Source organism: Arvicanthis niloticus, chromosome 8 (genome assembly GCF_011762505.2).
Source record: "Arvicanthis niloticus isolate mArvNil1 chromosome 8, mArvNil1.pat.X, whole genome shotgun sequence".
Classification (NCBI taxonomy): domain Eukaryota; kingdom Metazoa; phylum Chordata; class Mammalia; order Rodentia; family Muridae; genus Arvicanthis; species Arvicanthis niloticus.
The window spans coordinates 86,526,152-86,540,160 of NC_047665.1; the positions used below are offsets into that span (position 1 = coordinate 86,526,152).

Genomic DNA, 14,009 nt, shown 5'->3' on the forward strand with positions numbered 1-14,009 from the left:
ACACAAGAACACACACCCATAAGCATACACCTCCATGTGACCACCACACACAGATGTACACACATCATTATGTATGTGTGTACCCTCAGGCTTATACACACCCCCACTTGCCCACTTTCTAGCTCTTAGGGAAGCAGGCTTGCCACACTGCTATGGACAAGGTTTCCAGTTTGGGGATTAACAACCCTTGGGATAGCACCAGTGACAGACCTGAGTTCCAGCCCATCCCTGGACTCCCATTTCTGTCCTTTTAGAGGCAGCTCTATGGCAAGCATACACAAGAGGTGTCAGATGCTTTCTCTGGGTCTACAGTGGGCTTGTCAATGCCTGGTGGGGTGAGTGGACTCTTGTTTGGTATCTGGGGCTCTAGAAGCCATAGCCAACAGGTAGGGTTGGGACACGAAGCAGGGAAAACCCCTAACTCTCTGGATAGAGATCACCGACAGATAAATAGGACACAAAGCCACCCATTGGCTGCTGGTAGCAGTGGGGCCTTGCCCATGGGGGCCAATGGCTCTGGTTGAAAGTCTTAGATCCACTGTTTAATGTTCCTGAGCATGGGACACTCACCACTGGGCTTCAGGTACTTTTTGGCATGGAGGTAGCTCTCAAGCATACGTTCGTTGAAGAGCATGTAGCCCATGGGCTCTGAGATGATAATGTCCACTTGCTCAGGCAGTGAGACCTCCTCTACTTTGCCAGGGATGACCACGATGCGGTCTGTCAGATTGTTACTCTTCACCAGGACCTGTAGGAGGTGGGAGAAGGCTCCCTGTGCTTGCTTGGCACAGGCCCTTCACAACCCTTCAGCTCACCAATGGTCTCTGCTCATACCTGGTGTGAGTTGTACCCCCACCCTCCGCTCTGCCTTACCAGTATGTGGACCTCATAACTATGGGGGAAGAGCTCCTGAGGCCCAGCTCTCTCAGGCACCAGTGTCTCTCCTGCTGGGGGAAGTGCTGACCCCTAGAGCTGGAGCCTAGTTCTGACAACTTGTTTTTCACATATAATGGGCCTAGTAGGAATGACGTGTGGGGCTGACATGTTACAAGAAAGAAGAGGCAGTCTCAGAAGAGACTGAACTAGCACTGAAGCTCTGTGAGGGAACTGCAGTAAGGTGCATAGCTCCAGGAAATACATAAGAGCAAGCCGGTAGTGCCCGTTTCTATGACACGTAGGCTATGAAAGCCAAGCTCGTGTGTGTATCCACAGATCAGCAGGAAGGACCTAGGAGACTCTTTGTCTGGTAAAGGACCGACTGGTAGAGAGCTAGGGATAAGAAAGCACAGTGTCCATTCCTCTGCAGCTTTTCAATTCTCAACTTGAAAATGAAGTTTTCCATGAAAAAAAAAAAGGGAGGTGGAGTGGCAAGATGACAAAACAAAATCCTGTTGTCACCTACACAGGATGTTATGGTGCTCAGACAGGCTAATTCTCAGGACAGTTTAGGTGTATGACCAGAATTCCCACCAGGGGACTGTTCTGTTGCCACTTTGGCCCTTAGTGTATCCTTCTAGACGCCTGGCTAGTCATTGTTGATTTGCTACCATAGTCTTAGTGCAGCCCCCAGCCCCACCCCACCAGTGACCACTAGGTTCTAGAGACAAAGAACAGCAGTGATGTCCCCAGGTTTCCTGGGGGCTCTCAATGGATACAAATGAGAAGGAAGGGCTTGAACTCTCGCAGAACACTGACCTCTGCATGCTGAGCCATGGTGCTGGCTTCCACTGCGTAAATTTTCCTGGCTCCTGCTTGAGCAGCAAAAAATGACAGGATTCCAGAGCCACAGCCCACATCTAGAACGATCTGAGGAAATGGAGGAAATGGTATATGAGGCTACAGATAAGCCAATCACCACACTGTTCATCAAGACAATAAGTGACAGCAGAACTACTATGTATTAACAAGAGGGCTGGAGAGATGGTTACTCTTGCAGAGGACCCAGGATTAATTCCTGGCACTCACAGCTTAACAAGCATCTATAACTGCAGTTCCAGGAGATCGATGCCCTCTTCTGGCCTCCACAGGCACTGAATGCACATGATACACATACACACAAGCACTCATACACATAATAAAATAAGTACAATAAAAATAAATCTTAAATGGGAAACTGCACTTGCTGTTAAGTCCAATAACTTGAGCTCCCAACTCTGGGACCCAAATGGTGCTGTCTTCTCATTTCTATACACACATACTCAAATAAATACATGTACTTTGAAAACATTTTTAAAGTTTTAATTACTACAAAAAGAAAAGAAAAAAGAAAACAACAATCATGCCTGTATAGTGGCAGATGCCTTTAACCCAGCACTGAGAAGGCCGGGGCAGGAGGACCATGAATTCAAGACCAGCTTGGATTAACACAGTGAGATCCTGTCTGAAGATTAAAACATGGCTGACCTGGGAAGCATAGAGAAGTGAAAGCCAGGGAGGTACTGAAAGAAATGTCCACAGTGCCAGAAACTCACTGTCCTTGCCTGCCCACCTGCTGAGAAGCTGAGACACAAAGCCAGGTTTGGTCCTCATTTTCAGGAGCTGCCCCTTACAGGCTTGGGATCAACATGGAAATAAAGCCATGGGCCAGGCTTCTAGGAAGAAGAGCCTGGGTTTTCTGCTCAGTCCCAATCCTACAGCCTGAAGGTGGGTGGAACACTTGGGACACAGGCTTTCAAGAGAATGTGGGGTAGAGGCTTCTGCAGGCACTGTGCTAACTCCAGCCCCCAGAAGCAGCCTTCCTTGGCTGGGGCAGGTGAATGGCCCAGGTCTGAGGGACAACTGAGATAAGACAGGAGTTTGGCAGAATGCTTCATGCTCTGGATGTTTGGAGTTGCTTCCACTCGAGCACAACAAGGACAGATGTTTCAGGGTGGTGTATGTAGGCTTTCTAAGAAGAAATGGCCTGGGTATAGCAGCCAGCAGAGAGGCAGCACTGCTGCCGGGACCTTAGGTCTTCTTAAGCTGGAAACCTTAAAAGTAGAAACAGGCCCCATCCCTGGGAGAGCTAAAATGTCACCAAAAAAGCATATGCTTTGAAGGCCCCAAGCCCTGCCTGGGCTCAGACGAGAAGAAACCAGTAGTGGCAAGTGAATTTGGCCAAGAGTCCTGTGAGAATGCTCCATGGAGATAACTTCTCTAGGGCCTAGAGGCCCTGGGGTAAAACCTAACTAAAGCCTGGAAGAGATAAATCCACAGAGAGGACTGCCCCCCAACCCCAACAGCCACTACCCCCATACATGCTGATCAGAAGTTAGGTATAGAGGTGCACACCCATGTTCTCAGTGCTGAGTGGGCTCATACAAGGAGGGCTGGGAGTTAAAGGATAGCCCGAGATCACAGTGAGAGGTAGTTTCAAAAGGATAGAACAAAAACACAAGTTTCCAATTGCTGCAAAAGGATAAACAAAGCCACCGGATGAGAAGTGAGCTGTTTCCTGTGTGGAACACAGAGGCCCTAGATGGAACATGGTGCTGACTGTCTGTAATTCAAGCACTTGGCAAGTAGAAATAGTGAGGTCAAGGCAAACCTGGGCTATCTCAGACAACTCTGTCTTAATTTACCCTCTACACCATAAAAAAGAAGAAAAAAATTAAAAAGGACCCTAAAGATGTCCCTTCGTTTACAATGGGATCATATCCTTATGAGGCAAAACTGCATTCAATCTGCCTGACTTAACATCTCAGCCTTGCCTGGCTGGTGGGACACATGTTCAAAACACCTATACACCCACAGCTGGGCCAAATCATTCAACAGAAAGCCTGACTACCTCACACAATTTACTATAAAGACCAAAAAGACTGCACATTCCCTGGGAATAGCAGCAGCTACCCAAACCTCAAGTTTTTTGAGTCTCACATAGTTCAGTACGGCCTTGACTTAACTTCCTCCTACTTTAGCCTCTCACGTGCTGGACTGTAGGTAAGCACCACTGACCTGGGCTGAAGAGCAATAAAGTATGGGGAGTAGGTGGTATTGGGGGTAAGGTGTAACAGGCCACAGGAGGAAGACTAAGTTTAAAGCATTGGACAACACAATAGGGCATTATATTACAATACCCCCACACACACACACCAGACCCTCCTCCCCTGCTCACCTCCCCCCCCCACACACACACACAAAGCCACTCAGAAGGGTCCTAGCCTATCTTGTGTTTGGAAGAGGGGTGCTAAAAAGGTCAAGAACATGTGGACAGGTCTTGCTGGATTTTCTCACCAAGCCAATTAAACACACCAACAAGGGTGGCAGAAAAGGCCTGGGTTTTGAGTTCAGGATGGAACAGAGCAGGAGCTATAAGCTACAGGAAGCAGTGAGGCCACTCCCCTCTCGTACTGTTCCCAGTGTCTTCATCCCATCTTTGGAATCTTTGTGAGCAGCTGGCAAGCATGCTTCCCTGAATTCTTGTGAGCTGCTTGGGTAAATAGCTAACTCAGCCATCTGTCAGAAGACTTTGGAAAGGCAGTTGGGGCTAGCTGGCCCACAACATTTAAAGTTGAGGATAGAGCCTTATGAATTGAAGACCCCGTCCTGTGGGCTCTCTGCTCTTGCTCTAGATAGATGAAATGAGAACTGAAATGGCTGAGAGGCTTGGGTCCACTCCTATTGCAGAGCTTAACTGCTCCCCAAAGATGCCATCTGTCTATGAGGAGGGTGTGGCTTCATTATTTTCAGCTTCCTCCTTCCCTTTTCTTGAGAAAAGGATTCACTGTGTAGCTCTGATTTCCAATTTAGAGCTATGCCTGCCTCCTCCTAGATCAAAGGTGCACGATGCTGCAACCAGTTTTAGAACACACACATTCAAACATCAACCTCCTTATCTAAAGCTGTCTTATTTTTCTGCAATGCTACAATGGAAGTCAGAGTCTTCCTCATGCTAGGTAAGCTCTCCCAAGTTTATAGTTGGGGACCTTCTTGGCAACATCTCCTGCATGGTGAGATTAGAGCTATGGTCCATGTAAAACCTGTATTTTTCTAGGATGCTGCAATATAGCTGAGGCAGAAAACAGCATGACCAAAGTCATGTTAGAAGGAGCAAAAGTATTCTCTGTAGGAAGGGGAAGAAGCAACATGATTGTAACTAAAAGAAAATGGAAAGGGGTGAGGGGATGCTGGCACACACCTTTAATCCAGGTCTCAGGAGGCAGAGGCAGAGGCAGAGGCAGACAGATCTCTGTGAGTTTGAGGCCAGCCTGATCTACAGGGAGAGCCCCAAGACAGCCAGAACTACACAGGAAAACCCTGTCATGACCCCACCCCCCAAAAAAAGAAAGAGAGGGAACAATAGATACAAAGGAGGTAACAGAAGTGGGAAGAAGGCCCTGCCCGCCCGACCCCTCAGGTGCCCTGCAGACTGTTCAGCGGGCTCACCTTGTCCTTGAAATCAGTGTGGTTCTGCAGGATTGCACGCTGGTAGGTGCCTGTTCGCACATAGTCCTGCATCATGTTCTGCTGCTGGGACAGGTAGCCATAAAACTGGAACAGAGACACACCAATAGCACACAACACATGGCATGACAGATTGCCACATCCCTGGCTGCCCTAACATGGAGGGAGGGGCTGAAAGCATAAACCTCCCTTGGGAGGTCATGTACCCTTTGCCAGTCTGTACCCAACTGACAAGAGCCAGCTGCTCCAGAAGGGAGCAGGGGCCTGAGGAACAGTGCCCAAGAGGGACACTTCCACTATCATCATGGCTGAAGGACACAGCTGGATGCCACCTGGACTTGGAGGCCACCCAAGAGATCACAAACATTGTCATGGGTGGGATTCTAGCATCTGGGAGCCAACTCTCCCATCTTAGGGGCCCAAAGAAGAGGAATGGATGGAACAAAACCCTAGAGCTCAGAGCGCCAGGCAGGTGATGTGCGGTGTCTCTCTGTAAGACAACAGGCGATCAGGAGGCAGCGTGGCACCTGGCAGGGCCACAGGCTTGGGCATCAGGCAGACCTGGCTTTCCCATCGTGGCTCTGTTGCATAAGAGCTGTGTGACTTGGAGCAAAGTCACTTAACCTCTCTGAGCCTCAGTTTTCTCATCTGTAAAATGGGGACAATAACAGTTGTTGGGAACGTCCAAGTGCTTCTTGGCATGTGAGATTGCTTACACAGAGCCTTACACTCACCAAGGGTTTAGGACATGTCTACAGTTCAGTCATTACTCTAAACACCTGAGGACCTGGGCTTCACAGATGAGGAAACTGAGGCCTAGCAAGTGGTAGACACCTGCTGAGGTTACGCAGCTAGTAAGGGACAGAGCCAGGATGAGCACCCATGTGGGCCTACCCAATGCTGCGTGACCTCCTGTGGGAAGGTGGGGGAGGGTAACACCAGGTGGTTGTCTGGCCTAGGGTAGGTGCCAACTCACCTGGAAGTACTGCACAGCTGAGGATTCCTCTGTCCGCTCGCTGAACACAGAGCGCTCCAGGGTGTGGCCCCGACAGGTTTTCAGGATGTTGTAGAAAGAACAGAAATCTGGAAAGGGGGAGCCATATCACTGGGGAGGCCAGTGCTCTACCCCTCTAGGAGAATCCATTGGGCCTGGGCATTTGTTCTTCCTGTCTGCCTTCCCTGACTTTGTCTACCAACTTCTTATTCCCCAATACAATGTTCCAATGAAGAAGGAAAGAAATTGAGCTGCCAGGCACCGTGACTGACAGGAGGGCATGACCGCAGGTGGCATGAGTGAGGACAGGCCTGGGCATTCCTCCCAGGCAACATCCCATGAAGTGTGGGGAGCATAGGTTATCAACCCTTAGGAACCAGCTCCATATCTGCCAGGAGCTTACAGTAGCCTCTGGGGATAGCACTGGACACAAGGGTCACCACCTCAAGGTTGAAGACAGCAGGAGAGTCCTGTGGACGCAGAAAAGCATGTGGAGAGGCTGTTCACCACCCTTCCCCAGGGCACAGTGCTATGAAGTTCTTGGAACTGATTCACACGAAAGTTACTTGAAGGCAGGAAGCAGAGCAGGGCTCAATGACCCCACCCCGAGTTGAGGAACTTTAAACAGTTGATGGCTGCAGGGGGAGAGAGAATCAGTATTTTCTAAGGGTATTGTAGGTAGACCATGCTGTGGTGAATGACCCCAGCCATAAATATATTTTGGACACAAACTGCACTGGGTGGATTAATATACTGAAGGGGGACGGGAGAGGGGAGGAGGCAGTGGGAAAGAGGATGGCTCTGGGAGGAGTTAGGGGTGGATATGTAAAAATACACTGTAAGAATGTGAAATTCTCAAAAAATAAAAATACATTTTAAAAAAAAGTCACTGAGGAACTTAGAAAAATGGACACCAATTTATAGACTAAGAAAAAAAAAAAATCAGAGAACTGGCTCGATGGGTAAAGTCCTTGCTAGACAAGTGTCAGGGCCAAGCCCAGATCTCTAGAACTCACAGTAACTCTCGCTCTGTTGGCCAAGGTATAATCCCAGTGCACAAGAGATGAGGACGGAATCCTTGGAGCACGCTGGCCAGCTGGCCCAGCACAGCTGATGAGCTCTGGGTCAAGCAAGAGGCCCTCTCTCAGTAAATGAGGTTTCTGGCCTCCAGACTCATATGAACATACATGCACATGGCACCTTAATGTGTGTACTCCCATACTTAGAAACACATACATCTACACACAGCATATACACCAACTCATGCAAATTAACTAATAACTAATTAAAAGCCAGCTAGGTAGGCTGGAGAGATGGCTCAGCAGTTAAGAGCACTGACTAATCTGCCAGAGGTCCTGAGTTCAATTCCCAGCAACCACATGGTGGCTCACAACCATCTGTAATGGGATCCGATGTCCTCTCTGGTGTGTTTGAAAAGAGCGACAGTGTACTCATATACATAAAATAATAAATCTTAAAACAAAAAAACAAACAAACAAACAAAAACCAGCCAGCTAGGCCTGATTGAAGCCCTAGCACTGAGGCTGCCGCAGGAGGATTGCAATTTCAAGGCTATCCTGAACTGAACTACAGTGACATGCTATCTCAACCATACCTCCTCAAAAAAAGTTGGACCACTCCTGTAATAAAGCCTTCCTTGACATGATGAGTTAAGACTCCCTGAGATTGTGTACTCACTAGCTCCTGGGCCAAATACACAGGCCACATTATCACATTACCTCCAGGATTATTTATATACTTACCTATTTATTTATTTATTTACTTACTTACTTACTTATCTGTCCATGGGTTGGTTTGGCTACCTATATCTCTGTACTCCTCAGTTGAGGAGTCCCTTGAGAGGGCTTTGAATCCTTTGGGACTGGAATAAGACAGTTGTGAGATGCTATGTAGGCAATGGGAATTGAACTTGGGTCCTCAGGAAGAACTCTTAACTAGGAGCCCTTCCTCTCTCCAAATGTTCTCCTCCCAGTTTATGTGCATGTGTGTTTTGCCTGCATATATGTGTCTGCACCATTTGCATGACTGGTGCGCATAGAAGCCAGAAACAGGTTTCAAATCCTCTCAAAGCGGAGTTACACATAGTTCTGAGCTGCTGTGGGGACGAGAACTGCAGTCCCCTGTAAGAGCAGCCCAGTGCTCTTACTTGCTGAGCCATCTTTTGCCCTTGTCTCCAGATTTATAATCTGTGGATGGTAATCCCTGGTTGAAATGTTGTCAACACATCTTTAGCTGGGAGGCACAGTCCTTTAAACCAAGCACTCTGGAGGCAAAGGCAAACTGAGATCCAGTTTGAGGCCAGCCTGGGCTACACAGCCAGGGCCATGTTCCAGGATAGCTAGGGCTACATAGAGAAAGCCTGTCTTAAAAAAAAAAAAAAAAAAAAAAAAAAAAAAAAAAGCCACATCAAAACACCCCCCACACACACACATACACAAAACCCCAAACCCAAAGTTCTTCCTTGCTACTGTGTATGTTCTGTATGAGAAGACATATGGGGCAAATGTGGAGATCAGAGGACAGTTTATAGAGGTGGTCCTTTCCTTCCACTTTTGTGTGGTTTCTAGGGATTGAATTCAGGTCATCAGGTTGTGCTGTAACTATTGGTTAAACCATCTCTCCAGGGCTGGAGAGATGGCTCAGTGGTTAAGAGCACTGACTGCTCTTCCAGAGGTTCTGAGTTCAATTCCCAGCAACCACATGGTGGCTCACAACCATCTATAATGGGATCTGATGCCCTCTTCTGGTGTGTCTGAAGATAGCAACAGTGTACTCATATACATAAAATAAATAAGTAATAAAAAAAAAAAAAAAAAAAAAAAAAAAAAAAAAAAAAAAAAAAACATCTCTCCAGACCCAAATACTCCTTTTTAAACAATGAATTTGGGGACTGGGAGTACTGCTCGGTGGGCTATGCAAGCCATGCAAGAATGAAGACCTAAGCTCAGAACCCCAAAAGCCACATGATGTAATAATACTGTCTCTTACTCTAAATGTAGAGATAAGAAAATCCCCCAAAAACTTGTGGGTCAGCTAACCCGGTGTGCTTGGTGGTAAACAATAAGGCAGAAGGTGAGCACTGACACCTGTGGGGCTTCCTCATCACCACATGTGTACCATGGCACAAGCACACCTACATTCACACCCACGCATGCAAATTAAACAAGTCAAAAATGAATTGGGATTCTGGCAGACCCTTCTCTTTTAGGAATACACTCTAAAATGTTCCTAAATAACTGAAGTGCCCTGCGTGCCCCTGCCATGAGCTATGCTGTCCTATGCATGGAGAACTGTGTGTATTTAGCTCAGGCCACACATGTATAGAACTCGTGTGTCCAATAAAAAGATTTTTTTAAATCAACAGACATGTAACCCAGGCTGGCCATGAACTTGCTATGAAGCCGAGGATGATTTAAACTCTTGGTCTTCCTGCCTCCACCTCCTGAGCACTAGGATTGCAGGCCTGTGGTGGCTGAAAACGGAGCTAGGACTTCATGCATGTCAGGGAAGGGCTAGCCCACAGAACTACATTCTAGTTCCTCAAATTTAAAACAATTCTTTTCAATTTTCTTGGATGGTATCTCATGCACCACAGGCTTCTTTTCAGATTTTTAACAGATAAAGTTGACCTTTGCTCCTGATATTTCCACCTCAACTCCCTAAGTGTTAGGATTACAAGGAAGGGAAGGAAAGAGGAGAGGAAGGGAATGGGGACAGGAAGTCTGAGGATGCTTGTGCAGGAGGTGACAAGGCAACAGGGCACCCTGACCTCCATATTGCAACAGCTCTACTAGAGGCACAAGTGACTTCTTGTTCAGACATGAAGGGCTTTGGGGAAACCAGATACTCCGCTGCAACAGCTACCAGGTTCACCAAGCACTCCGCTGACTAAGACCTGTCACAGATAGTCACAGGCCTGGCCATTGCTTCCAAACCTCAAGGCCCCAGAGCTTTGCTCAGCTGGGTTTCAACAAGCCATCATGAGCAACCTCAAGTATCCCTCTCATGCCCGATGACAGGTCTGCTCAGAGCCCCGAGCAGCTTCTCTAATGAGAGTGAAACTCTAGCTATCCCTTGGGCCCATCTCCCTCCCCTAAGGGTCCAACCCACAGCCTCCCCAAGACCAGACACAGCTGGAAAAGCTGGTCTCAGGCCTAATTCAACCAGATTTCTGAAAGGTTTGGGTATGGCAAGAGTGTCAGGTTGGCCCTTTTGGAGAAAAAGACTGAGATCCAGAGGATCCACAGGATCCACAGCAGCTAATGAGGTACCAGAGCAGGGCATGTGTTTAAAGCACAGCTTACTGAGACATGTCTCTTCACGGGGCCTGTTTTTCCTTCTTTTTTTGGAGCAAGAGTCTCGAGATAAAGCTGCCTCAAGTGAGCCTCATATCCTAGCTTTCTGAGAAGCTGAGACAATGAGCACGTGTCACCAAATCTGGTCACGACTATAACTTTTATCTTTAAGCAGGGATCCTTCTATCTGTCTCAAACTCCCCAGCAGCTGGGGCTACAAGTGTATGCCAAGGCACTGGGCATATACGAGTGCACTCTGTGTGAGTGTGTGTGTTGCTTGTGCGTGGAGGCAAGATGTCAGCTCTAGGTGTCAGGTGTCGTTCCTTAGGAATCTCCCATCTTGGTTTTTTTTTTTTGTTTGTTTGTTTGTTTTTGGTTTTTTGTTTGTTTTGTTTTTCAAGACAGGGTTTCTCTGTGTAGCCCTGGCTGTCCTGGAACTCACTCTGTAGATCAGGCTGGCCTCGAACTCAGAAATCCGCCTGCCTCTGCCTCCCAAGTGCTAGGATTAAAGTCGTGCGCCACCACCGCCCGGCTCCCACCTTGTTTTTTGAGGCAATCTCTTTCTCTCTCTAGCTTGGAGCTCTGATAAAGGCAAGGCCTGCTGGTTAGTGAGCTGCAGGGGTTCATCTGTCTCCATCTCCCTCACTCTGAGATTACAAGTGTGTACTACTAAGCCTAACTTTTCATGTGGTACTGAGGATTGAGCTCAGGTCCTCATATTTGTATGGCAACACTTCTATTAACTGGCCATGCCTCCATCTCCTGGCCCCACCATGGAGCTAAGACACATACCGTGGGGTGTGGCGAACTGGATGAGGACGCTGTTGCAGCCCAGTGTGATGATGAAGGACTGTCTGCCCACACGGCTGCACTCTGTCTCTCGGGACACTGAGCACTTGAACACACACACATCTTCATCTGCAAGAGAGAGTGGGATGCTGGCATGAGTGATGGATTCCTGGTGACTGCTTTGCTTGAGAGGTGTCCCTGTCCCCCATCCTTTTGGAATCTCTAGATTCTTCTGAAATACCTCAGAACCACTTTGAAGTGCTGTGGGTGCTGTGCCTGCCCATGTCTCTTTAGTAAAGGGGAGCTAAGGGACTCCTGTGCAGCAGGGACACAGCCAGGGTCCTCAGGAGCTCAGTGTTTAGTAAGTAGATGAAGAAAACATGTTTCCAGGGGAAGGCATGGGCACCCAGAGTCATCCTGTCCCAGTATGAACTAAGACAGATGCTGAGAACATGGGCAGAGCCATCCTTAGGAATGGTCAGTATCAGGTGAGAGAACTGCTGACAGCTATGGTAGAATGAAGGAGATAACAGGAAAGGCAGCTGTTAAGTGCCCAGTGGAGCCTAGATCCATTACACCACATGGGGCGTATGAAATGAGACACCGGCTCTGTGGGCTTTTCCAAGAATACTGCCCCACCCCTTTTTGAGACAGGCTAACCTGTAACTATGCAGCTGAGGATGACTTTGAACTCTGGCCTTTCACCCCACCATTGCTGGGATCACAGGTGTATACCTGTGTGTCTGGTTTATGTGGTGCTGGGATAGAGCCCAGGACTTTGTGGGTGTTAGGTGCGTGTCCACCAACTGAGCTACAGCTACACCCCAGAAGACCCATATTCCTACAACATGAATGCAGCAGTCAGTGAGCTCACTATACCAGCATGACTGCTTCTATATGGCTCACCAAATAAGTAGCAAAACAAAATGCTGGTAAAAATGTGGCTCAAGATATGTTTCCAAGCACCCTGAGTAGCCAAAATAGGGTAAAAGAAAGAAAGGAAGGAAGAAGCAGGGCTGGAGAGATGGCTCAGCGGTTAAGAGCACTGACTGTTTTCCCAGAGGTCCTGAGTTCAATTTCCAGCAACCACATGGTGGCTCACAACCATCTGTAATGGGAACTGATGCCCAGTTCTGCTGTGTCTGAAGACAACTATAGTGAACTCATATAATAAATAAATCTTTAAACATAATTATAATTTAAAAATTATAAGTTCATAGACTGAAGCATGTCCACTTGGACCTAGAAATTTGGGATTAGCCTAAGCCACATAACAAGGTCCCAACTCAAAAACAAAATAAACAAAATGACCCAGGTACATGCTTGTCCCTTAGAACTCTAACACCTGAAATTAGGACAATTTTAAATTGCAGGCCAGCCTAAGCTACACATTGAGACCCTGATTTAAAAAAAAAAAAAAAAAAAAAAGTTGGTAGAGCACTTACCTGGCAAGCACAAAGCCCTGGTGTCTATCACAGAAATAAACAAACAAAACACAACAACAAAATAAAAATGAAAATAAATAACCAACAACTCTCTCTGAGATGTCACTGCTCAGGGTCTACAAATGTCCACAAATTAGCAACAGTCACATGAAGCAAGTGAATGGAGAGGTGTGGGGGGATGAAGCCCAGCAAACATCTCCAGAGAGATGTGGCCAAGTGAACACAGCGACTCCACACCCAGGTGTATCCCCACAAAGCACGCCAGGCAGGGCTTCAAACAAACACTTGTATGCAAACCGTCAGGTTCAGGGGCTGTTATAAGCAATCCAGTCAATCAGGAGGCCGAAGCCAAGAGGCTTGCGGTATCCTCGCTAAACTGGACGACACAGCAAGATCTCAAAGAAGGAAAAGAACATGCTGGTGCTGGGACTTAGTTGGGAGAATGCAGGAAGCCCTAGACTACATTCCAGGACAGCATACACACAAGACAGTGGGAGTGCTGCACACATGTAAAAAGACTACATTCCAGGACAGCATACACACAAGACAGTGGGAGTGCTGCACACATGCAAAAAGCCTTTGGGAGGTGGAGGCAAGAAGATCAGAGTTAGAAGGAAATACACATACATACATACATACATACATACACACACACAGAGAGACAGACAGACAGAGACAAAGGACTATTTATTCCTAATAGTCAAAACTAGACTCAACTCAAATTTCATCAACTGATCAACAGATAAAATCAGATAACCGTATTATTTAAGCACAGAGAGAAACAAAGTCAAGACTTGTTACAACCTGGAACACTACCAGAAATACTGTATCAAAAGAAGGGGACAGCCACAAAGGTTGTGCAATAAATACTGCATTCAATCAAACAGCAGGAAGGGTGTACATGAAGTATCTGGGATAGACTTTCAGTTAGTTGCCAGGGCTCCGAGAAGGCTGTAGGGGAGCAAGAGCTTCCTAGTGTGGGGTTTCCTTTGGGGTGATGACAGGGTTTTGAAGATAGCTAAAGATCACAGTTATATAACACCAAATAAGCTCAATGGTCCTGAATTGTACTTTAAAATGGTT

At 47.3% G+C, this 14,009-nt stretch overlaps 1 protein-coding gene across 3 annotated transcripts in view; it reads right to left on the bottom strand.

The window, feature by feature from the left end:
- Positions 1–14,009, bottom strand: part of Carm1 (coactivator associated arginine methyltransferase 1) — a 44,376-nt gene that overhangs the window by 9,945 nt on the left and 20,422 nt on the right. For all 3 annotated transcript variants that reach the window (XM_034511138.2, XM_034511140.2, XM_034511139.2), the window contains exons 2-6: positions 11,485–11,610; positions 6,359–6,465; positions 5,365–5,469; positions 1,696–1,806; positions 571–748 (exon numbers count right to left, since the gene is read on the bottom strand). In XM_034511138.2, the coding sequence (XP_034367029.1) occupies positions 571–748; positions 1,696–1,806; positions 5,365–5,469; positions 6,359–6,465; positions 11,485–11,610 (627 nt within the window). The remainder of the gene's footprint in view (positions 1–570; positions 749–1,695; positions 1,807–5,364; positions 5,470–6,358; positions 6,466–11,484; positions 11,611–14,009) is intronic.